This window comes from Mustela putorius, unplaced genomic scaffold, assembly GCF_011764305.1.
Source record: "Mustela putorius furo isolate JIRA1106 unplaced genomic scaffold, ASM1176430v1.1 tig00537297_pilon_pilon_pilon, whole genome shotgun sequence".
NCBI classification, from domain to species: domain Eukaryota; kingdom Metazoa; phylum Chordata; class Mammalia; order Carnivora; family Mustelidae; genus Mustela; species Mustela putorius.
In genome coordinates this window covers 465,831-490,591 of record NW_025422435.1, presented here as the reverse complement: position 1 = coordinate 490,591, position 24,761 = coordinate 465,831, and the positions used below count along the sequence as shown (strand labels likewise).

At 40.3% G+C, this 24,761-nt stretch overlaps 1 protein-coding gene across 10 annotated transcripts in view; it reads right to left on the bottom strand.

The window, feature by feature from the left end:
• The window catches only part of TAF1 (TATA-box binding protein associated factor 1), a 76,153-nt gene that overhangs the window by 17,881 nt on the left and 33,511 nt on the right, over positions 1-24,761 (bottom strand). For all 10 annotated transcript variants that reach the window (XM_045074012.1, XM_004777236.2, XM_004777240.2 and 7 more), the window contains exons 30-32: positions 23,952-24,074; positions 23,140-23,232; positions 22,972-23,056 (exon numbers count right to left, since the gene is read on the bottom strand). In XM_045074012.1, coding sequence (XP_044929947.1) covers positions 22,972-23,056; positions 23,140-23,232; positions 23,952-24,074 — 301 coding nt within the window. The remainder of the gene's footprint in view (positions 1-22,971; positions 23,057-23,139; positions 23,233-23,951; positions 24,075-24,761) is intronic.

Here is a 24,761-nt window from a genome sequence, read left to right as displayed (position 1 = left end):
TGTTCCCGATATGGTCTTTGTCATAGCTGCAGACGGGTGCCTGGCAAGTCAATCCAGTTTTGTCTGGCCCACATAAAAAAAATCACTGCAGTCTGTGAAGTCAGACTGAGCAGTATACCCATAACATATATACTTTTTTGTGTATAAATTATACCTCAATAAAAAAAATTCAGGAAAATCTTCATTAGTTGACAATATTTAGTTAACTGAAAAATTTCATATAAAAACCCAAATATCTGGCTTCTCTTAAAAAAGATGTGGTAACAGAGTCATCATTCCCACAAAGCACCGATGGGCTGGAGCTGAAGAGCAGCTGCCCCTTTTAGATAAGGCATGTGTTTTGCAGGCTATCGTCCTCCCTACCAGGTCTGCTTAACTTATTTTTGCCTGGACCCTGAAGGCATTTGAGTTTTTAATCCCTGACTTTAATGTTCTTTAATATTCTGGTCATTCACCCATGCATTCATTCTTTTTTTTTTTAAAAAAGATTTTATTTATTTGACAGACAAAAATCACAAGTAGGCAGAGAGGCAGGCAGAGAGAGAGAGAGGGGAAGCAGACTCCCCGCTGAGCAGAGAGCCCAAAGCAGGGCTCAATCCCAATACCCTGGGATCATGACCTGAGCCAAAGGCAGAGGCCCAACCCACTGAGCCACCCAGGCACCCCTCACCCATGCATTCATTCTTTTTTGTTTTTAAAGATTTTATTTATTTATTTGACAGACAGAGACCACAAGTAGGCAGAGAAGCAGGCAGAGAGAGAGGAGGAAGCAGACTCCCCGTGGAGCAGAGAGCTAGATTCGGGGCTTGATCCCAGGACCCTGGGATCATGACCTGAGCTGAAGGCAGAGGCTTAACCCACTGAGCCACCCAGGCGCCCCCACCCCCGCATGCGTTCATTCTTAAAACATTTTTGAGTACCTTCTATGTGCCAGGCAGAAAGGAGAACGATATGATATAGACTACGTCCTCAAGAAGCTTATGGTCTCGTCCAGTGAGACAGACTATAAACAAATAGGGCAATATAATGAAGGGGAAAAATTCATACAGTGTACAGTAGAGGCACAGAGGAAGAAGTGGCCAATTCTGGGAAGTGAGAGGGAAAAAGGATTTAGGAAAGGCTTCACAGAGGAGGTGATCCCTGAATTAGACCTACTATTTATTAGGATGCACAGAATAAAAAACATACTATGTATATATGTGCCACTTTCATGCCAGACTTAATCTGGTTATTACAAGCTATTGTATGAACAACAAAGTCTCTTTCAGTTAAAACCTCAGATAGGATTTCTGTTCTTTCAAAGAGGCAATAAAAATGGTATCCTCACACAAGTTGACCATGCCAAACACAAACAAACCAGAAAGAAAACACAAACCAGAAAGAAAACAAAGTCAACCATCAAGATATTCAGGACACATATAAAGACAGCCAGAGCCGGCTCACCATCAAGAACAGTTTGAGTGATATGAAGACTGCAGCTCAAGTTTCCAGAGTTCTAATCTCCTAGGGCCACCAGTAGGCTGGTCCTCAAAATACTGATAGGAGACAAGACTGCAGACGTTATCAGAAAGCTTCTTCATGTTGAGAGTAACGTGTGATACTAGGGCAAACACGTGGCACACAGTCTACAGGCCTCCCTCATCAAGCCAATACAACATCAGCTTCTTTGGGTACAGTGACTCTTCTACTTACAGGTACTTGCCATGTGGCTATAATTCCAGCCTATAATTGAAGAATTTAGACCTTACTTGAATTGGTTTTGAAACCTAAACCTAAACTAACCCTTTAACATCTCACTGCTCTCATTTAAAACACAGGGAAGGGGCACCTGGGTGGCTCAGTGGGTTGGGCCTCTGCCTTCAGCTCAGGTCATGATCTCAGGGTGTTGGGATAGAGCCCTGCGTCAGGCTCTCTGCTCAGCGGGGAGCCTGCTCCCCCACCCCCACCCACGCCTGCCTCTCTGCCAGCTTGTGATCTCTCGCTGTCAAAATAAATAAATAAAATCTTAAAAAAAAAAAAGACAGGGAAAAGTGTTTTCTACATCTGCACAATTTTCTATCCTAACCATTTTGAAGACGGGACCTCTTCCTTCCCCATTTTTTTTGCAACATGCAACTCTAGAGAAACACCTGCTAATAACAACCCCAGAATATATTTTAAAAAACACACTTGGGGCGCCTGGGTGACTCAGTTGGTTAAGCAACTGCCTTCGGCTCAGGTCTTGAAGCTGGGATCCCAGGATTGAGTCCCAGATCCGGCTCCCTGCTCAGCAGGGAATCTGCCTCTCCCTCTGACCCTCTCTCCTCTCATGCTCTCTCTCAACTTCCTCTCTCTCTCAAATAAACACATAAAAAATCTTAAGAAAAAACACTTAAAAAAAAACTACACTATTTACAAAACTACACTATTTACAAAAGCTGATACTACCTGTTCATGTGTTTGGATTACTAGCTGTTTGTGTCCTCCCTTTTTTTAAAGCTTTTATTTATTTGACAGAGAGAGAGAGAGAGATATCACAAGTAGGCCGAGAAGCAGGCAGAGGGGGAGGGGGAAGCAGGCTCCTTGCTGAGTAGAGAGCCCAATGTGGGGCTCGATCCCAGGACCCTGGGACCATGACCTGAGCCAAGGCAGAAGCTTAACCCACTGAGCCACCCAGGCACCCTTATGTCCTCCATTTTAAAGAAGATTTTATTTATTTGACAGAGAGAGAACACAAGTAGGCAGAGAGGCAGGCGGGTGGGGGCAGGGAGCAGGTTTCCTGATGAGCAGAGAGCCTGATGTGGGGCCCGATCCCAGGACCCTGAGATCATGACTTCAGCTGAAGGCAGAGGCTCAACCCACTGAGCCATCCAGGCACCCCTGTGTCCTCCATTTTTAACAGTGTGTGCCCTCAAGCGTTACAGATGGTTTGGCTATTTAACTCTTTTACTTTACTCTATGCAAAGCAGTTTTTTAAAAAATATTTTATTTATTTATTTGACAGAGAGAGATCACAAGTAGACAGAGAGGCAGGCAGAGAGAGAGAGAGAGGGAAGCAGACTCCCTGCTGAGCAGAGAGCCCAATGCGGGACTCGATCCCAGGACCCTGAGATAATAACCTAAGCCGAAGGCAGCGGCTTAACCCACTGAGCCACCCAGGCGCCCCTGCAAAGCAGTTTTGAAGTACTTTTTTTTAAAATGATTTTTTTGAAGATTTTACTAATTTGACAGAGAGAGAGAGATCACAAGTAGGCAAAGAGAAAGAGGGGGAAGCAGGCTCCCTGCTGAGCAGAGAGTCTGATGTGGGGCTCGATCCCAGGACCCTGAGATCATGACCTGAGCCAAAGGCAGAAGCTTTAACCCACTGAGACGCCCAGGTGTCCCTAGAACACAATTTTTTTTTAAAGATTTTATTTATTTATTTGACAGAGAGAAATCATAAGTAGACGGAGAGGCAGGCAGAGAGAGAGAGGGAAGCAGGCTCCCCGCTGAGCAGAGAGCCCAATGCAGGACTCGATCCCAGGACCCCGAGACCATGACCCGAGCCGAAGGCAGCGGCTCAACCCACTGCGCCAGAACACAGATGAAAATTTCCTACAAAAATACTCCTATAAATGCACAATGATATCAATGAAATATAAAAATAGTGAAAAGCTATTCAAGAGCCAGCATTATAGAAATACTTTAAATACCTAATAGGGGGATACTTAAGTAAATTAAGATACATATATCTATGCTATGGAATACATTAAAAAGAATGAGAGAGCAATACATACCAAGACGACGGAATCAATAATCATGCCAATTTTCCCCCAAACTGATCTATACATTTACCTCAATTCTTATCAAAATCCCGGCAAGACTTTCCTGTAGATATAAATACTCTTCTAAAATTTATGTGCAGAGGCTCCTGGGTGGCTCAGTCGGTTAAGCATCTGCCATCATCTGGGGTCATGACCCCAGGGTCCTGGGATTGAGCCCCATGTAAGGCTTCCTGCTCAGCGGAGAGACTGCTTCCCTCTCTCCCTCTGCCTACTTGTGCTCTCTATCACTCTGTCAAATAAATAAAATCTTAAAAAAATAGTAAAATTTATGTGTAAAGGCAAAAGAATCTTTTAAAAAGGGGGGGGTGCTTGGGTAGCTCAGTGGGTTAAGCCTCTGCCCTCGGCTCAGGTCATCGTCTCAGGGTCCTGGGATCAAGCCCTGCATCCGGCTCTCTGCTCAGCAGGGAGCCTGCTTCCCTTCCTCTCTCTCTCTGCCTGCCTGTGATCTCTGTCAAATAAATTTTTTTTTTAAAAAGGCAAAAGAATAAGAAAACCATTTATAAAAAGATTTAAATGAGAGGAATCACTCTACCTGATGACAAGAGTTATTATACATAGCTACAACAATCGTTGTACTGTACAGAGGGATAGATACGTAGATCAGTGGAACAAAATAGACCTGGAAATAGATGCATACACTCAACTGATTCTTGACAAAGGTGCTCAAAGCAATTCAATGGAGAAAGGATAGCCTTCCCAACAAATGAAATGGAACTACTGGACATCCACAGGCAAAACAAAATGAACCTCAACCAAAATCTCATACCATACACAAAAATTAATTCAAAGTGGATTATGGATTTAATTGTGAAATTCTAAAACTGTAAGCTTTTAAAAGAAAATATTAAGAGGAAAAAAAACCTTTGTGACCTGGGGTTAAGCAGACTTCCTGGAGATATACCAGAAGTGTACTCCACAAAAGAAAAAAAATTATAAATTGGACTTTATCAAAATTAAACATTTCTGTTCTTCCAAAGATACAGTCAAAAGACTAAGAAGACAAAGACTGGGAGAAAAATCTTTGTAAATCATACATCTACCTGATCTATTCCACCTCTTCCATTTCTTGGCTACTGTAAATAATGCTACAAGAAACCTAGGGGTCCATATATCTTTTCAAATTAGTGTTTTCGTTTTCTTTGGATAAAAAAAGGCAGTGGGATTACTGGATTGTATGGTATTTCTATTTTTAACTTTTTGAGTAACCTCCTTACTGTTTTCCACAGTGGTTACACCAATTTACATTCGCAGTAATACTGCATGAGGGTTCTTTTTTCTCCACATCCTTGCCAACACTCAGTTATAAAATAAGTCAGTCATGGGGATAAGAAGTATAGCACTGGGAACATAATAATATTGTAATAATGTTCTATGATGAGAGGTGGTAACTACACTTATGTGGTGAGCAAAGCATAATGTATGGAACTGCTGAGTCCCTATGTTATACACCTGAAACCAACATGACATATGTCAACTATACTTCAATAAGTTTTGGTTTCATAATTTTTAAAAATCATACATATAATAAAGAACAAGTACCTAAAATAAAGAACCCTCAAAACTCATTAATGCACACACAAAAAGAAAGCAGCACAATTAAAACTGGAGCAAAGAAATGCACAGACACCTCAACATAGAAAATACATGGATGGCACATAAACATAAGAAAAGATGTTTAACATCAACAGCCATTAGGGAAATGCAAAATAAAGCCACAATGAGATTAAAGAATGACTCAAATGAAGAAAACAACAACAATGATAATACTAAATACTAAAGACAAACTAGATCATTCATCTATTGCTTGTAGGAATATAAAATGGTACAGACACACAGGAGAAGAGTTTGGCAGCTTCTTACAAAACATATATATACCATCATCTTCTTGGACATTTATCCCGGGCAAATGAATTTATACTCATACAAAATCCTGTACACAAATGTTCACAGCAGCTTTATTTACAATACAAAGTACTGGAAACCTGACAGTCCTTCACTGAGTGAATGGTTGAACAGACTCGGGCACAATGGAATGCTACTAACAATTAGAAAAAATGAAGTACTGATACATACAACAATTTGAACAGATCTCAGGACAATTATGCTTAGTGAAAAAAATCAATGTCAAAAATATATTGCCGAGTGGTGCTGAGCATCTGTTCATATATCGGCATCAGGGAAACAGAAATCAAAACCACAGTGAGATGCCACCTCACACAGCTCAGAACGGCTAAAGTCAACAAGTCAGGAAATGACAGATGTTGCAGAGAGGGTGGAGAGAGGGGAACCCTCTTACACTGCTGTTGGGAACGCAAGTTGGTGCAGTCACTCTGGAAAACAGCATGGAGGTTCCTCAAAAAGTTAAAAATAGCGCTACCCTATCACCCAGCAATGCACTACTAGGTATTTACCTCTAAGATACAAATGTAGCAATCCGAACGGACATCTACACCCCAATGTTCATAGCAGCAATGTCCACAATAGCCAAACTATGGAAAGAGCCCAGATGTCCATCAACAGATGAATGGATAAAGATGTGGTATATATATACAATGGAATACTACTCAGCCATCAAAGAAAATGAAATCTTGCCATTTGCAACAACATGGATGGAGCTAGAGGGTATTATGCTAAGTGAAAGAAGTCAGAGAAAGACAGATACCATATTTCTTTCATATGTCAAATTTAAGAAACAAAACAAAGGAGCACTGAAGAAGGGAAAGAAAAAAAAAAAAAAACAAGACAGAACCAGAGAGGGAGACAAACCAAAACAGACTCTTAACCATGGAAACAAACCAAGGGTTGCTGGAGTGGGGGGACGGGGTAACTGGGTGATGGGCATTAAGGAAGGCATGTGATGTAATGAGCACTGGGTCTTATATAAGATGATGAATTACTGAAACCAATAATACACTGTATGTTAACTGAATGTAAATAAAATTAAAAATAAGCAGAAACAAAAAACAAAAAAAAATGCTCAAATGTCAAAACTACAAAGATGAAAAACACATAAGTGGTTGCCAAGGGACAAGACAGTGGTAGACGCATGTCGGGGGATGCGGATACAGAGAAGTAGCATCAGAGAGTTCTGTGGTGACAGAACAGTTCTCAAAACTGACTGCAGTGGGGGCTACACAATGGCGTAAACTGCATAAAATTGTAGACACACACACACAAATGAATATAGATTTCCTTAAAAAGTGCAAAATGAATAAAGTCTGTAATCTAGTTAATGGTAATATACCAAATCAATTACCCTGGTTTTGATAGTGAACTATAGCTATGTAAGACGTCACTACAAGAGAAAGCTGGACTCTGTACTATTTTTGTAATTTCTTGAGTCTAAAATTATTTCAAAAACAATCATGATATAGTCACGAGCAAAGAGCAACTTACAGAATATTATCTCTTAAAATGGCAATTCTTTTTTTTTAAAGATTTTATTTATTTATTTGACAGAAAGATCACAAGTAGGCAGAGAGAGAGAGAGAGAAAGGGGGAAGCAGACTCCTGGCTGAGCAGAGAGCCCGATGCGGGGCTCAATCCCAGGACCCTGGGATTATGACCTGAGCTGAAGGCAGAGGCTTTAACCTACTGAACCACTGAGGTGCCCCCGAAAATGGCAACTCTTGAAAAAAATAAATTTTAAAAAACCACATGTCATTATTAAATGCTTTATACTAGTACAGAAACAAGCATGGCAAGGAAACATATGAAACTATGAAAGAAACTATGGGAGATGGGGACAGAAGACAGGCAGAAACTTTAATTTTTAATTTTACATATTTCCATATTGCTTGACCTTTTTATAAGAAATATGAATTTTTAAAAAATTTTTAAAAGATTTTATTTATTTATTTGATAGAGAGAAATCACAAGTAAGCAGAGAGGCAGGCAAAGAGAGGAGGAAGCAGGCTCCCTGCAGAGCAGAGAGCCTGATGCGGGGCTCGATCCCAGGACCCTGGGATCATGACCTGAGCTGAAGGCAGAGGCTTTAACCCACTGAGGCACCCAGGTGCTCCGAATTTTTTAAAATTTTTTATAAAAGAGGTCTGACAGGAATGTGAATGATAGGTTAGTAAGTCTAGAGGCTGGAACATTAGCCAGGTGACTATTTACTGTAAAAATCCATACAAAATATAATAAGGGCTTTAGTGATTTACCAGGGGTCAGAGATTTATTCAAGGGAAAGAAGGAAAAGAAACTTTGAGGTTTCTAGGTATAGCTACTGGGTAACACCAGTGCCCCCATTAAACCCAGACTGCAAATAGTGAAGGACTGAATTGAGTAAAGGAGGGAGGGGGAAAGCTGGGATGGATAAGGACAGAAGAATACTAAGTGTGAGAAGTATGTCTGAAGTTCCACCGGGATATCCGAGAGGAAATGTTCAGCAGGTGGATGGGGATATTGATCATGGCTCAGAATAAAACTGAGTTATCAGGAAAGAGGTAGCTGCTGAAGTTAGAGGAACAGGCAAAAGGACATTCAGCAAAGGAGACTGAGAAGGCATGATCTACCAAGTAGGAGGAATGGAAGAGCTAAAAGTTACAAAGCCAATCATAATATAGTTTCAAGGAAGGAAATGGTCAGTGATGTCAAATACTGGGGTGAAGCCAAGGTAATGACTGAAAAGAGCCAACCATATCTGGCAATTATGTGATCCTATTCACTTGTTGTACTGGACAAGGAAGAAGCCAAAGACTGAATGAGGCACAAATTGCAGGTTAAAAACAGGAGAGATGTTCCTCATTTAAAAAAAAAAAAAAAAGGAATTCGGATCATGCTACAACACGGATGAACCTTGAGAACATTATGCTAGATGAAATAAGCCTGACACAAAAGGACAAATATTCCATATACTCGGATTCCACTTACATGAGATGCCTAGAAGGGGCAAAGTTGCCAAGGGCTGGTGGGAATGGGAGAATGGGTTTATTGTTTAATGGATGTAGAGTTTCTGTTATGGGATGAGGAGGAAGTTCTGGAAATGGATGGCAGTAACACCTGCACAACATTTTCAATGTACTTAATGCCACTGAATTATACACTTAAGAACAGTTAAAAAGGAAAATGCTTATGCTGTGTACATTTTACCAGAATTAAAAAAAAAAAAGTCTGGCTGTGAAGAAGAGAAAGAGCAAGAATAGCAGCAAGAGGCTGAAGCCGGATTAAGAGAGATTTTATTCTCTTCAAAGATGTGAGAGACTGAAACTTCACATGGGAATATGTGTATCTTGGCCCCAGTCTAAGGAAGATCACTAAAAGATTTTTTAAAAAGACCTTTATTGTGTAATACTGGCCAAACTTACAGGATAGTCTCAGAAGACTGACTTAGAAATGAATATATGGAAATAGTTTAAGCATTATATTTACCTACAAATAATACTGAATAACCTACTCATATGCAAACAGATTGGAAACCTGAGATTTAATAGCCAGTTAGGGAAGAAAAGAGCACATGTATAATAGCAGCAAAACTTTAAAACTGCCTAGGAATGAACTTAGTAACAAAAAGACAGATGCTCAAAAGCAACGAAAACTATAAAATCTATGTATAGGAATAGACTAAAGATACCTAGAAATTATCCAAAGAAGACTAGTAGCCTTTATTGAGTAAAAGAAAATGTGAATAAATGAAAAAGCTTCTAGAGGAAGAAATGTAATATTATAAAGATATATCCTCTCTCTAAATTAATCCATACATTAAGTAAGATTTCAATACTATTTATTTGGGAACAAGTTAGAATCTAACAAAAATGATCTCAGTTTATTTAATAATTGAGCAAAGAAAGCCAAGGAATTTAAAATTATAAAGTCTGAGTGATAAGCACAGTGACACTATCAGGTGAAAATAGTGCAGAGTAGACAAATAGATAAATAAAAGAGAACAGAAAACCCCCAAATAGATTCAGGAATATATACGACTTTAGTACATGATAAAGGTATCATTTCATTTAGTAAGAAAGGACAAGACTATTTCATAAATAGAACTTGGGACACTTTGGCTAATCATTTGGAAGAGAAAATAAGTTAGATATTTATCTTATACCATAGGATCTAGTTTTAAAAATCGATAAACATTCAAATATTTAAAATATGATAGGCATTAGAAGAGAACATACTTGGATATCTTAGGGGTAGGAGAGCTTTTTTTTTTTTTTTAAAGATTTTATTTAGTTGACAGAGAGAAATGACAAGTAGACAGAGAGGCAGGCAGAGAGAGAGAAAGAGGGAAGCAGGCTCCCTGCTGAGCAGAGAGCCCGATGCGGGACTCGATCCCAGGACCCTGAGATCATGACCTGAGCCGAAGGCAGCGGCTTAACCCACTGAGCCACCCAGCCACCCAGGTGCCCCTAGGAGAGCTCTTTTAAACAATTATACCAAAGACAAATCATAAAGGAAAAGACTGATAAATACAGAAAAATGAAGTTTCTTATTTTCTCTGGGTACATACCCATAGTGGAATTATTGGATCATATGGTATTTCTATTTTTATTTGTTGAGGAAGCTCCATAATGTCTCCACAATGTCTACACCAATTTGCATTCCCACCAGGAGTACACAAAGGTTCCTTTTCCTCCACATCCTCACCAACACTTGTATCTAATGCTCTTTAGCTATTCTGAAAGTGTAGGGCAATGTTTCATTGTGGTTCTGATTTGCATTTCCCCGATGATTACTAATGTCTTTTCATGTATCTATTGACCCAAAGAAAATGAAAACATGAATTTGAAAAGATATACGCAGCCCTATGTTTATTGCAGCATTATTCAGAACAGTCAAGATATGGAAGCAGCCCAAGTGTCCATCCACAGATGAATGTATAAAAAAAGACGTGTGCATCACATACACACACACACAGACACACAGACACACACACAGTCTCTCGCGCGCACGGAATACCACTTGGCCATAAAAAAAGAATGAAATCTTGCCATTTGCCCTGACATGGATGGAGCTAGAGTATAAAGCTAAGCGAAACAAGCCAGTCAGAGAAAAGACAAATACCAAATGATTTCACTTACATGTAGAATTTAAGAAACAAAACAAAAGAACAAAAAAGAGATGGACAAAAAGACTGACTCTTAAATACAGAGAGTAAACTGGTGGTTGCCGGAGGAGAGGTGGGTTTGGTGTTGGGTGAAATAGGTGATGAGGATTAAAGAATACACTTATCTTGATGAGAGCACTGAGAAATGTACAGAACTGTTTGAATCCTATTGTACATCTGAAACTAATGTAACACTGTATGTCAACTCTACTCCACTTAATAAATTAGATCTGCAGACAGGCTCCCTTGAGTCTTTGGCTAAACACTAAACTGCACTTTTTTTTTTTTTTTAAAGATTTATTTATTTATTTATTTGACAGAGAGAGAGAGAGAGAGAGATCACAAGCAGGCCGAGAGGCAGGCAGAGAGAGAGGAAGGGAAGCAGGCTCCCTGCTGAGCAAAGAGCCCAATGCGGTACTCGATCCCAAGACCCTGAGATCATGACCTGAGCCGAAGGCAGCGGCCCAACCCACTGAGCCACCCAGGCGCCCACTGCACATGTTTAGAATGAGATTCCATGAGGGGCCCTATAAGCAGAACAACTATCAGAGCTCACACAGGGTTGGGAGTTACTCAAATGAAAGTGGGGAAAAAAAAAAAACCCTCCCAGTAGTTTTTTTGGGGTTTTTGTTTTTTGTTTTTTTTACTTTTTATAAAGTTATTCTGTATCTTTATATAGATTGTAGGGTCCCACTGAGCACTGTGTAAGTTCAGGCTCTCAGGTTTAATGACACATGATCTACCTATCCTAGGCCTACCTTGAAGATGGCTTATCAGAGCTGATTTTTGGTTTAAAGAGCACTAGAGGTTGCTGGGGGGATGGGGGTAGGAGGAGGGTGGCTGGGTCATGGACTTTGGGTATGTGCTATGGTGAGTGCTGTGAAGTGTGTAAGCCTGACGATTCAGGCCTGTAATAAAAATAATTAATAAAACAAAGTTTTCAAAGGAAAACAAACAAAAGCACTAGAGGAGGAACTTGCTAGGCAATTCTTTGGGGAAAGAAATATTATGAATAGCTTGGTATCACCTACTGGTACAGATGATGCAGTTCACTTCAAATTTAACCAAACATTCAGTACTAACCTATCTTTACCAACAACTTATGCCTTAACGGTTCTGTGAAGACTGACAAAAAGTTTGGGTTGTATTTTTCAGAAGGGATTTCTTGATCTACATGCCTCCCTCCTTTCATAGACTTGAAATGTTATGTGCCTTCTGAGACTACTGCAAATAGCTCCAATCCCAAGTTTCAGGTTTCCCTGATTATTAATGCTCTTTTCAAATGCTTGAGCATAAAGAGAGGCTCTGAGATAGATTCAGTACCTATTGGGGAGCTGGAAGGCACAAGTGCTTGAACTCTATTCGGAGTGTGCAGCCCAACACCACCACTTGAGTACAAGGCAGTTCTCTGACATGTCCTGCCCCCTTCCGGGTGCACTTGTATTTGGAGTGGTACTCACTGCCTGAAGAGCCCAGCCTCAGTGTTCGCATGCGCGCGTGCACGCGCGCGCACACACACACACACACACACACACAAAATAATGCAAGGTAAGTTGATAGAGTTATAGAAAATGCTACAGGGGCGCCTGGGTGGCTCAGTGGGTTAAAGCCTCTGCCTTCGGCTCAGGTCATGATCCCAGGGTCCTGGGATTGAGTCCTGCATCGGGCTCTCTGCTCAGGAGGGAGCATGCTTTCCCCCCTCTCTCTGCCTGCCTCTCTGCCTACTGGTGATCTTTATCTGTCAAATAAAATATTTTTTTTAAAAAAAGAAAATGCTACAGAAATATGTTTATATGTAGTGTGATACTATGTGTGGAGGATCAGAATGGCAAGAATCAATGCTAATTAGATACACTGTTCTACTAACTTTGGTAGGGCATAGACCCTATGTGGACCCCATTATTATTACCTAAAAACAGAAGCATGTTCAAATCAACAAAATCAACAAAATTTTAAACAAAAGTAGTATTTTGTGAATGTAGGAAACATCTCATATGTGACTTTCAACTCCATGATTGATGTCCTTTTAGTACAAAAGATGTCACATTTTGTGTCACAGCACACTACAAACCCTTAACAGCCCTAGTCAGAAGTTTCTTACACTCTTATCAACTTGTTTAGAGGGAAAAGTCAGCCTTCTAGGCTGTCCACTGCTGCTATCAAGTTATTTACTCTCCCATGGAAAAAAAAATCCCTCCTATTTTGAGACTTGTTCTCTACTGTACCAGAGGTTGAAAACCAGCTGCCCTGGGAAGTAGACTTGGCCTGCAGATAGAGGTTTTTGACTGGCTCACAGAATTTTTTTTTTTTAAATTTCAGTATATTTGCAAATACGTAAAAATTGGGAAATGTCACACACAAATATCTACATTTTCTGCTTCTCTTGAAAAATTAAGACTACCCAGTAACACTATGCTCATTTCCTTAGGACAATGAACAAATGAAACATAGGACTCTTTAGATGGAATGTATACTCTTCTCATTTACTACAATCCACACCTGGCCCACCTCATTTACATTACTTGCCTCGCCTCCCGCAAGCTGTCTGAGTTTGAGATCGCTGCTCTTCATCTCTACTCACCATCATGAATCTACTCACATTCACCAAGGACCTACACACCTGGCAGAGTCTCCTTCTTGGCTCCAAATCCCTCCCCATCATGGTGGATTACTCTACTGTTCACCTGCACTACCCATCCAAAATCCTTGCTAATTTCAGGCCCATGGTTTGCAGCTCCACTCTAGCACACATATCCAAGGCTGTATCCAGAATGTTGTCTTTAACTGAAAACACATTCACTTCTGAAAGTTTCAATTCCAGTATCCTACCTTTTTTTTTAAAGACTTTATTTGACAGAGATCACAAGTAGAGAGGCAGGCAGAAAAAGAGGAGGAAGCAGGCCCCCTGTTGAGCAGAGAGCCCCATTGGGTGGGGGCGCTCAATCCCAGGACCCTGAGATCATGACCTGAGCCAAAGGCAGAGGCTTATCCCACTGGGCCACCCAGACGCCCCCCGGTATCCTACTTTTTAATCACAACCTTGTATCTGTTCTGTTTTTTCACTCCCTCTGACCTCAAGAAAATGTAAAAGCCTGTAAGCCCATTAATTTCTATTTCCCAATCTATTAAGCCTCTCTTGGCTTTAGTTTTGGCCCTCATAAGCCCCCATGCTTTAAAAAGTAAGGTAATGTATACACAGTGTGGTACATCTCCCTCCATTAGCAATTGTATTTGAAGATGGAGGTTGGGGGGATGATATAAAATAATTTGGGGGCACCTGGGTGGCTCAGTCAATTAAGCATCTGATTCTTGATTTTGGCTCAGGTTACGATCTCAGGGTCCTGGGATTGAGCCCCATATCAGGCTCCCTGCTTAGTGGGGAGTCTGCTGTGCCTTTCCTTCTGCCTCTCCCCTAGCTCATGCTTTCTCTCAAATAAATGAATCTTTTTAAAAAATGAAAATAAAATAATTTGTAAGAAATGTGAAGTGTGTAAAAGTACAGATAAGTCAAATGCAAATTCAGATGAACTTTTAAAGATAAAACATGAGGGGCGCCTGGGTGGCTCAGTGGGTTAAGCCGCTGCCTTCAGCTCAGGTCATGATCTCAGGGTCCTGAGATCGAGTCCCACATCGGGCTCTCTGCTCAGCAGGAGGCCTGCTTCCCTTCCTTTCTGCCTACTTCTCTGCCTACTTGTAATCTCGATCTGTCAAATAAATAAATAAAATCTTTAAAAAAAAAAAGATAAAACGTGAATTTCCAGGGCGCCTGGGTGGCTTAGTCGGTTAAGCGTCTGCCTTCAGCTCAAGTCATGATCCCAGAGCCCTGGGACTGAGTCCCGCATCAGGGTCCTTGCTCGGCAGGGAGTCTGCTTCTCCTCCCTCCCTACCACTCCCCCTGCTTATGTGCTTCCACTCTCTTCCCAACAAATAAATACAATCTTAAAAAAAACAAAAACCATGACTCTTGATCTCTGGCTTGTTAAGTTTGAGCCCACACTGGGTATAGAAATTATTAAAAAGAAAGAAAGAAACAAACAAAAACCACAAATTGCAAAGAAATTTCAAGCCTTTGCAGAGCCGTTTTGGGATATTCCCCCAAACCAGAGACTATATAATCACAATCCTCTGCTATAAAAGGGTCCTTTGGTGACAAAATCTGAGAAGCTCCAACTTCAACCTTTCCCCCACCTTGCTGACACCTTCAATTCCCAATCTTTCCAACACACCTAGAAAATAAGATCCCAATCCTGAATCAATTCTATCATCTGCCTTCTTAGTTCCCTGACAATTACACAACTGTGCCAATTGATGCTGCTATAAAAATGAATAGTCTCCAACATGAGCTGGACCCTCAAAGGCTTCTCAACAGTTCTGAAATGTCTCTAGTCAGCTATTTTTCAAATTTCCTACAACAGATAATTCAAATCCTTATCAACATTTCTCTTCAAATTCCTTCTCCCACCACCTCACCCACTGTCAGCAGAAGACCCTATTTCCTACTTTGGAGAGAAAATAACAGGCTACCCAGCAGAAACTTTCTCGGTGTCTATCTTCCCACCTTCCAGAAGGACCTCTCCTCCTATCTTTAATTTTCTTTTCTTTCACCTATACGAAGGTACCTTGTCCCAATGTCTTCATCCCTTTCCACATATTGAGTACAGTTTTCCTGCTTCCCTTCACAGGCAAATTTCAGTTTCTACTTCCTCACTTCCCATTCATTTGTATCCTCTGTAGTCTGGTTTTTTAAGATTTTCTTTCTTTCTTCCTTTCTTTGAGAGAGGAGAGAGTATGAGCAGGGGGAGGAGCAGAGGGAGAGGGACAAGCAGACCTGGCACTGAGTGTGGAGCCTGAAGCAGAGCTCGATCCCACGACCCTGAGATCATGACCTGAGCAGAAATCAAGAGTTGGACACTTAATGGACTGAGCCACCCAGGCACCCCCACAACCTGGCTTTTGATTCTAACTGCCTCACTGAAACAACTCTTCTAACAACCATTCTCTCTGGTTTTCTATGTAGCACTTGACCTGTTGGCCACCTTCCTCTTCTCTTGGTGTCCAGGTCTTACTCTCTTTGGTTTTTCCCTGTTTCATTCTGGCCACTCCACAGTACTCTCCACTTGATCTCTTAAATTAATGTTGGAGTTTGTCAAGTCTATTCTCCTCCTACATTCTCTCTAAACTAAACAGTGGATCTTTTTTGGGTTACATACTTTAGTAATCTGATACAACTATGGCCTTTCTACCTGGAAAAACATAGAGCCATATTTTACATACAGCATCAGGAGTTCAAGGAATATACCCTAGTCCCTATCTGAGCTCATCTACTTCCACTGTAACATACTGCTGGTCTGAGAAAATATCTGTATTTACAGTAATGACTTCTCTTCTGAGCTTAGGACATGTACATAGCCAACTATCTACTAAGTCTTTACTTCGATGCTCTACGTCAATACAACACAGCCCAAACTGAACTTGGACCACTTTTTCTCCAAAACCCCTCCTCTATTTTCTATATTAGTCAATGGCACCACCAGTTACCCAAGTCAGAATTCTGGATGTCATTTGATTTATACATCCTTTCAAAAGTGGATTTTTTCTTTTAATTATGAAACTATTGTACGCTCAACTAAAAAAATTCAAATACCTAAGGACAAACAAGTAGGAAGTGAAAATTATCCTCCAGCTCTCCCTTCAGTAACTCTATTCTATGGCAACAAGAAACAGTGACTGATTCCTTTAGGTGGGTAAGTGCTCTCCAATTCATCAGTCCCTATTGTGCCCATTTCACTCATACCTATCTGGCCTTTATAAGATCTGAATTTGCAACCCTTTCTGTACATACTGTCAAGTAATCTAGTTTTCAACAATATATCCTGAATACATTTTCATATTGGCATATACGAATATACCTTATTTGTTAGCTAATCTACCATTTTGATAGCTAAGCAGTTCTCCATCATATACAAGTTCCATAATTTATTTAACTGATTTTCTATGTTGGATATTCCATGTACTTCCATGTTTTTGCAATTTATAGTTGGCTCTTCAACACATAGGTTAGAGGCACCAACACCCCGTGCATCAAAAATCCACTTACAACTTCTGATTCCCCAAAGACTTAGTTACTGATAAAGATCCTACTACTGACCAGAAGCCGTACTAAAAATACTAATAATCAATTAACATGTATTTTGTATATGTATTATATACTGTACTTTTTTTTTTTAAGATTTATTTATTTATTTATTTGACAGACAGAGATTACAAGCAGGCAGAGAGAGAGAGGGAAGCAGGCTCCCCACCAAGCAGAGAGCCCAATGCGGGGCTCGATCCCAGGACCCTGGGATCACGACCTGAACTGAAGGCAGAGGCTTTAACCCACTGAGCCACCCAGGCGCCCCATATATACTGTACTCTTAAGAATAAAGCCAGAGAAAATGCGATGAAGAAAGTCATAAGTAGGGGCGCCTAGGTGGCTCAATGGGTTAAGCCTCTGCCCTCAGCTCCGGTCATGATCCCAGGGTCTTGGGATTGAGCCCCGCATTGGGCTCTCTGCTCGGCGCGGAGCCTGCTTCCTCCTCTCTCTCTACCTGCTTCTCTGCCTACTTGTGATCTCTGTCAAATAAATAGATAAGAAATCTTAAAAATAAATAAATAGAAAATCATAAGTAAGAGAAAATACATTTACAGTCCTCTACTATTAAAAAAAAATCCATGTATAAATGGACCTGCACAGTTTAAACCCATGCCATTCAAGGGTCAACTGTATGATGTTGCAATTATAAACATACGTGCCCTTAGACAACGTGTGTGTGGAGTATTCCCCAGAGGTAAAACTGATCAAAAGTAATAAACATTTACAGTCCTTTAAAAAGTGTATACCTGGGGCACCTGGGTAGCTCAGTCAGCTTGCTTCTCCCTCTGCCTGTCAATAGCCCTGCGGGGGCTTGCTCACTCACTCACTTTCTCTAACAAATAAATAAATAATAAAAAGTTTATACCCATTTATGTTTGTATCCAAGAGCGTGAGTGCTTTCCATCATCTTGAATTCTCCCCGCCCTGACCCAACACCCCCGAGTTCCAACCATTTATGAAAGTATCAGCTCCACCTCCACAAGAGATACTTTCCCCATATTTCCATTTTTTTTTAAAACTACTTAACCTGGGCTCAAGCTCTCAGTATTTTTTAAAGGTTTTATGTATTCATTTGAGGGAGAGAGAGAGAGACAGCATGAGTGGAGAGGAGGGGCAGAGGGAGAGGGAGATGCAGACTCCCCACTGAGCAGGCAGCCCAATGAGGCACTAGATCCCAGGACCCCAAAATCATGACCTGAGCCGAAGGCAGACACTTAACCACCTGCACCACCCAGGTGTCCCAAACCCTCAATCTTTTCAACTTGGACTATTGTTAACAGTTTCTCTATTGGTCTCTTTATCTAATTCCCCTCCTACCTATCCTTTAGATAGCTTCCAGAATGACCTTACTAAAATACCTGTTATGATCCTCTTTCCTTTTAAAGGCTTAAGTGTGACATAGTAAGGCCATTTGTGATCTACCCCATCTACCTTGAAAAACTCATCTCATACCACCAAGTAGCTCCCACTCTTCACCCTAGTCAAATCAACTATTTGCACTTCCCTATCCAAGGCACCCTCATCTTCTTTTCTGTTTGTGCCCTCTGCCTGGAACTTCTTCCCCACCCTTCTCTACTTTACTTTTTGGCTAGGCACAGGAGGTACTGAATATAGAACTAGCTACTATAATCATCATCCTTCAAAATTCAAAAAACGTGGGGCGCCTGGGTGGCTGAGTGGGTTAAAGTCTCTGCCTTCGGCTCAGGTCATGATCTCAGGGTCCTGGGATTGAGCCCCACATTGGGCTCTCTGCTTACCAAGGAGCCTGCTTTGCTTCCTCTCTCTCTGACTACTTGTGATCTCTGTATGTCAAATAAATAAATAAGTCTTTTGAAAAAATTTTCAAAAAACCTCCAGAAAGAGCTTCCTGCCTTTCATACTAGTAGGAGACTTGGAAAACATGCAAAAGATGAAAACAAAGAAAATCCTAACCCTACATCTCAGAAAAAAACACTATTTTATTATCACAATGATGTGTTTCTTTCTAGTTTTATTCTATGCATATGCAGTTTTAAAAAAGTGTAACAGAGATGAAGTAAGTTTTATGTTCTGCTTTTCTCACTTAACATTGTGAATACTTTCGTCATTAAATTTTTTTAAAAAAGACCACTCAATCTTTATATAATAATCCATCATACAGATGGCACAATAGCTGATCATTTCCCCTACATTAACCATTCAGGTTATTTCTCATTAATAAAAATAACATTATCATGAATATCTGTCCACATCTCTGATTAAGGCAGATTAGTCTACCATGTTGTATATACCATGCATGTTTATTAAACACTTAAGTGCCTTATTTTACTTAATGCTCCCAACAGCACTGAGGAGGGTGCTATTATTTTTCCCATTTTACAGACAGGAAAGCAAAGGCTAAGTTACTTGCCCAAAGTCACCCTGCTATTAAGTGGTGGGGCCTACTTCATTATAAAGTCTGTTCACTTAACTACTTTTAAGTCTCTCAATGCTGCCAAAGAGCTTTCCAGAAATGCCTTACAAGTTTATACTGCCAACAGCAATATGTGACAGCACCTGCCTCACAAGCATTCAATACTTCCATTAAAAAGAAAGACTGATATCACCTCACACCAGTCAGAATGGCTAAAATCAACAAATCAGGAAATGACAGATGCTGGCGAGGATGTGGAGAAAGGGGAACCCTCCTACACTGTTGGTGGGAATGCAAGCTGGTGCAGCCACTCTGGAAAATAGCATGGAGGTTCCTCAAAATGTTGAAAATAGAACTGCCCTATGACCCAGCAATTGCACTACTGGGTATTTACCCTAAAGATACAAACGTAGTGATCCAAAGGGGCACGTGCACCTGAATGTTTATAGCAGCAATGTCCACAATAGCCAAACTATGGAAAGAACCTAGATGTCCATCAACAGATGAATGGATCAAGAAGATGTGGTATATATACACAATGGAATACTATACAGCCATCAAATGAAACGAAATCTTGCCATTTGCAACAACATGGATGGAACTAGAGCGTATCATGCTTAGCGAAATAAGTCAAGCAGAGAAAGACAACTATCATATGATCTCCCTGATATGAGGAAGTGGTGATGCAACATGGGGGCTTAAGTGGGTAGGAGAAGAATCAATGAAACAAGATGGGATTGGGAGGGAGACAAACCATAAGTGACTCTCAATCTCACAAAACAAACTGAGGGTTGCTGGGGGGAGGGGGGTTGGGAGAAGGGGGTGGGATTATGGACATTGGGGAGGGTATGTGCTTTGGTGAGGGCTGTGAAGTGTGTAAACCTGGTGATTCACAGACCTGTACCCCTGGGGATAAAAATATATGTTTATAAAAAAAAATTAAAAAAAAAAAAGAAAGACTGAGGGCGCCTGGGTGGCTCAGTGGGTTAAGCCACTGCCTTTGGTTCAGGTCATGATCCCAAGGTCCTGAGATCGAGTCCCGCATTCCTCCTCTCTCTCTCTGCCTGCCTCTCTGCCTACTTGTGATCTCTCTCTGTCAAATAAATAAATAAATTCTTTAAAAAAAAAAAGAAAAGAAAAACTGAAGTCAAGCAGAGAGAGTCAATTATCATATGGTTTCACTTATTTGTGGAGCATAACAAATATCATGGAGGACAAAGGGTGTTATGAGAAAGGAGTTGGGGTAAATTGGAGGTGGAAGGGGAGGTGAATCATGAGAGACTATGGACTCTGAAAAACAATCTGAGGGGTTTGAAGTGGCGGGGGGGTGGGAGGTTGGGGTACCAGGTGGTGGGTATTATAGAGGGCATGGATTGCATGGAGCACTGGGTATGGTGAAAAAAATAATGAATACTGTTTTTCTGAAAATAAATAAATCAATTTAATAAAAAAAAAACTGAGTTCATCTAATAGGTGGGGAAAAAAGATACCTATTTGTTTTAATTTGCATTTCTTTGATTACTGGGTACAACTGAAAACTTACTCATGTTCATTAGTTATTTAATTTCGGTCTTTTGTGATTTGCCTGTCTGCCCTTTGCTCATTTTTCCCTTAGCATCTTCTGGGTTTTTCTCATTGCCTTATATAAGCTCCTTTTACTCTGCCTTATATCTTACGCCAGCCATCACCAAGGCTAAGCAGGCTTTCTGTAACACTCTTGCTTTATCACTTGTTACAATCATTTTCAGACATCTGTGAGCCTCCCAACACTTCTTTTACCAGAATTCTGGCTACAGCTTTAGGTGTTTTCAGGAGACAATAATGGAGATATAACTGACCTGACAGAGGGCACTTTCACTCTCTAATTTCAGATGAGCAGTAAGAAGAGCACAAGGGAGAAAGCAGAATCTTTTAAACCACCTTGGATAAAGAAAAATGGAAGGCTCATCTCTTACCACCTTTCTTTAATGATATATATAAGTTCTAGCCAAGTATCATTCTCTGAAGTGCCCTGTTCTTTCATTCCTCCATGGCATTAAACATTCTCTTCTCAATGCCCACTTCCTCATCTGCCTTTCTGGCTGTCCCTTCTTTCACCACCTCCCTCCAAATTCTCTGTCTCTTCTATCTAGCAAACATACAGCCACACTCATGTGGATTTTTTAGTTGAGACCTCGGTATGCTAGGCAATTCTCTCAAATGCCCTTAGCTCCTGCTTCTTTCTTTCTTTTTCCTTTTATTAACATATAATGTATTATTTGCTAGGGGTACAGGTCTGGGATTCATCAGTCTTACACAATTCACAGCACTCACCATAGCACCATAGCGCCCTCTTCTGTTTTGCTTAAGGAATTATATGAGCCTCCCAACACTTCTTTTACCAGAATTAAACATTCTGAATTAAATTCAGAATTTAATTAATTTCACTGCCGAATTCCTCAGTTGTCTTTCCACTTAGGATGAAGTAAAATCTCTTAAACATGACACAGAGCACACACAAGGGTCTCTAGGATTTGACTCCTAGAGATTTCTACATGTAACGAGTCACTCACCAACATGGACACATAATTGCAACCCCAATAACTTGTTTCTTAAGCCTATATGGTTTCTTTACATACTGCTCGCTGTTCTCTGCCTAGAATGTTTTCTCCTCTACATTCTTTGCCTAGCAACACCCACCCACCAATCCTTTAGAATTCAGCTTAAGATAACTCTCTTACAGAAAGTTTCCTCTAATTTCAATTTGATTTGATTTAAACAGCTTGTCTCTGTGTCCCCTCTGGCACTCTGCATGCACATCTTGCATAATACTTCTGTAAATTTTCTTTTCTGTTTCCCCAAATAAACTACAACCAATCTGGGGACAGGAATCATATCTACATTGATTTTATATTTGTAGCACTTATCAGAGCCAGCATGTACTAGGTGCTCAATGTTTACTCAACAAGTGAGTCATCCAAAACTGATCTTTATTAGCTTATTTATGAAGCCTTCCCTAACCCTTAGGTGAAGGTGCTCCTTTATCTCCTCTAGTGCACTTTGTACATCCTTCTAATACAGCTCTTGCTTGTCAAGCTGTATTCAACAGCCTCCCTCCATCAGCTGGACTATGAATTTTGTGGGTAGAGTGACTGTCTTTCCCACCAGTAGATTAAGTAGTCAGCACAGAAGTTAAGTAACTAGCTTGGCATATATCATCGCTTTGTGCACTGACCAAAACCCCATGCTCTGAGGAAGCTCACTATGGTCTATAATCACACATTCCCTTAAGCTCCATCTAAGGGCCTGGAGGACAGGTGAATTTTCACATCTCATGAGAAGCGGTGTTGGCTCAAAGCCCAAAGCAATATCGATTTGATATTTCTCTTCTCATTTTTCTGTGCTTTCTAAAGTATAAGAAAATAAATGCACATTGTTTTATCATTAAAAGTAATTAGCAAAATTTACAAAACACACTAAAATATGTGCCCACTTAAAAAAAAAAGCAGAGTACTGTTCAAGGATACTTCATGCAATCAAATTTTAATGATGCTAACTAACATTGGATGAATAGAATGATGGAAAGTAGAAGAAAAGCAGAAATACCCACCATTATACTTAACACTGTTGGCCAAAATAAGGTTGACATCATCTAAAAAGCTCTCCCGACTCTGGTACTTGTGCTTGGAGATATTCTGTGATTAAAAGAACCAGGGGACTCAGATGTATGCACAAATCTACTGGCTTCCAAAAAGACATTTTAGATCAAATCACTCACCTTACGTATAGTCTCTAAATCCATTGGACTGACGATCACTTTGTAATAATCTGGAACAAACTTCTTATTAACTGGGTGATGAAATGGCCAAGACTATAAAACAGAAAGCGTGAGAAATTAAATGGAAACCATTCTTTATACTGGAGATTCTCAACCTTCGCTGAGTCACAAATATTCCTAAGGTTCCCCAAAAAAGCTACGAAACCCTTTTCCCAGAGACACATAATCACACAAAATTTTGTCTATAACTTAAGTGGTTCATGGGGTCCTTTAAGGAAGAACCCCTGCTCTATACTCACAATTAAAACTTCTTATACCCCAGTCCCATCCAGAAATTTTATAGCATTAACACATATATAACATATGCCTACAACACAAAAGGAAATTTAGTCCAGCATTCCTAAGAGAAAATCATTCCCCAAAACGGATACACACAGTCAACATGGTAGCCATGCCATAAAGTTGTAAAAGACAAAAATAGATTAAAAAGACAACAAACAATGGATAATTAAATAAACTGCCATTTGTCAAGAGGCACCTTTTAATCCAAAGCCTCCCATTAGCTGTCATCCTCATTTCTTTCCAGGGATATTCAGGAGCTTTCAACAAGAGGAACAAAGAACTCTCTCTATATCCATGGGTTCCTGGCCTCTGATTTTAATGATCAGCAGTCATACGGTAAAAAGGTCAGTTTTTAAAATTATATGCCAGTCTGAATTTACAAACACTACCCTCTAGACTCCCCAACACATGCACATCCTACTGTTCTTTCCCTTGCTATCTTCACAATATTTAGCACAGAGACTACTTACATCTGGAACTGCCATCATTTTCTGGGTGACGATGTTGTCCAGGATGAAAGAAAATGCTACTTGGTCATCATCATCCAGCAACGGGTTAATAGCTTTCTCTAAACGAGCCAATTTATCTTCTTTCTGATATGAAACAAAGCAAAGGAAAAAGAGGTTTCCCTGAGGTGTAATCACTGCAGAAACTTATGGATAATTTATGGTTCAGTTGTCTATTGCCCTTGCCCAGAAAAGCCTAACTTTGAATTCTCAACTTCAGCTGTAGACAGAAAGTCCAAATGAGAAATGATATTCTAGTTAAAGGATCCAAAGGGATGTACCAACCACTCATTTAGGTATTCTATCGTCTATCTGTAGATCACCAAAAATATACATCCCTGGAAACTGATAACTTAGGTCTCAGAATAAAAACATTTTCACCAAGTTAGGTTTTAATGTAACACTTTCTGTTCTAAACTACTGCTAAAAACACTGAACACATTGCTGATTAGTGACTTTTACATAAGGGAATCTAACCCAATAAATTTGTTTCAGGGGCGCCTAGGTGGCTCAGCCAGTTAAGCCTCTGCCTTTGGCTCAGGTCATGATTTCAGGGTCCTGGGATCAAGCCCCATGTGAGGCTCCCTGCTCGGCACAGAATCTGCTTGTCCCTCTCCCTCTGTTCCCCACCCCCCACTGCAAATAAATGAATAAATAAAATCTTAAAAGAAAACAAATAAATAAAATCTTAAAGAAAAAGAAAATGGAATATAGAAAATCTTTTAGGGGCGCCTTGGTGGCTCAGTTGGTTAAGCGTCCGATTCTTGGTATCAG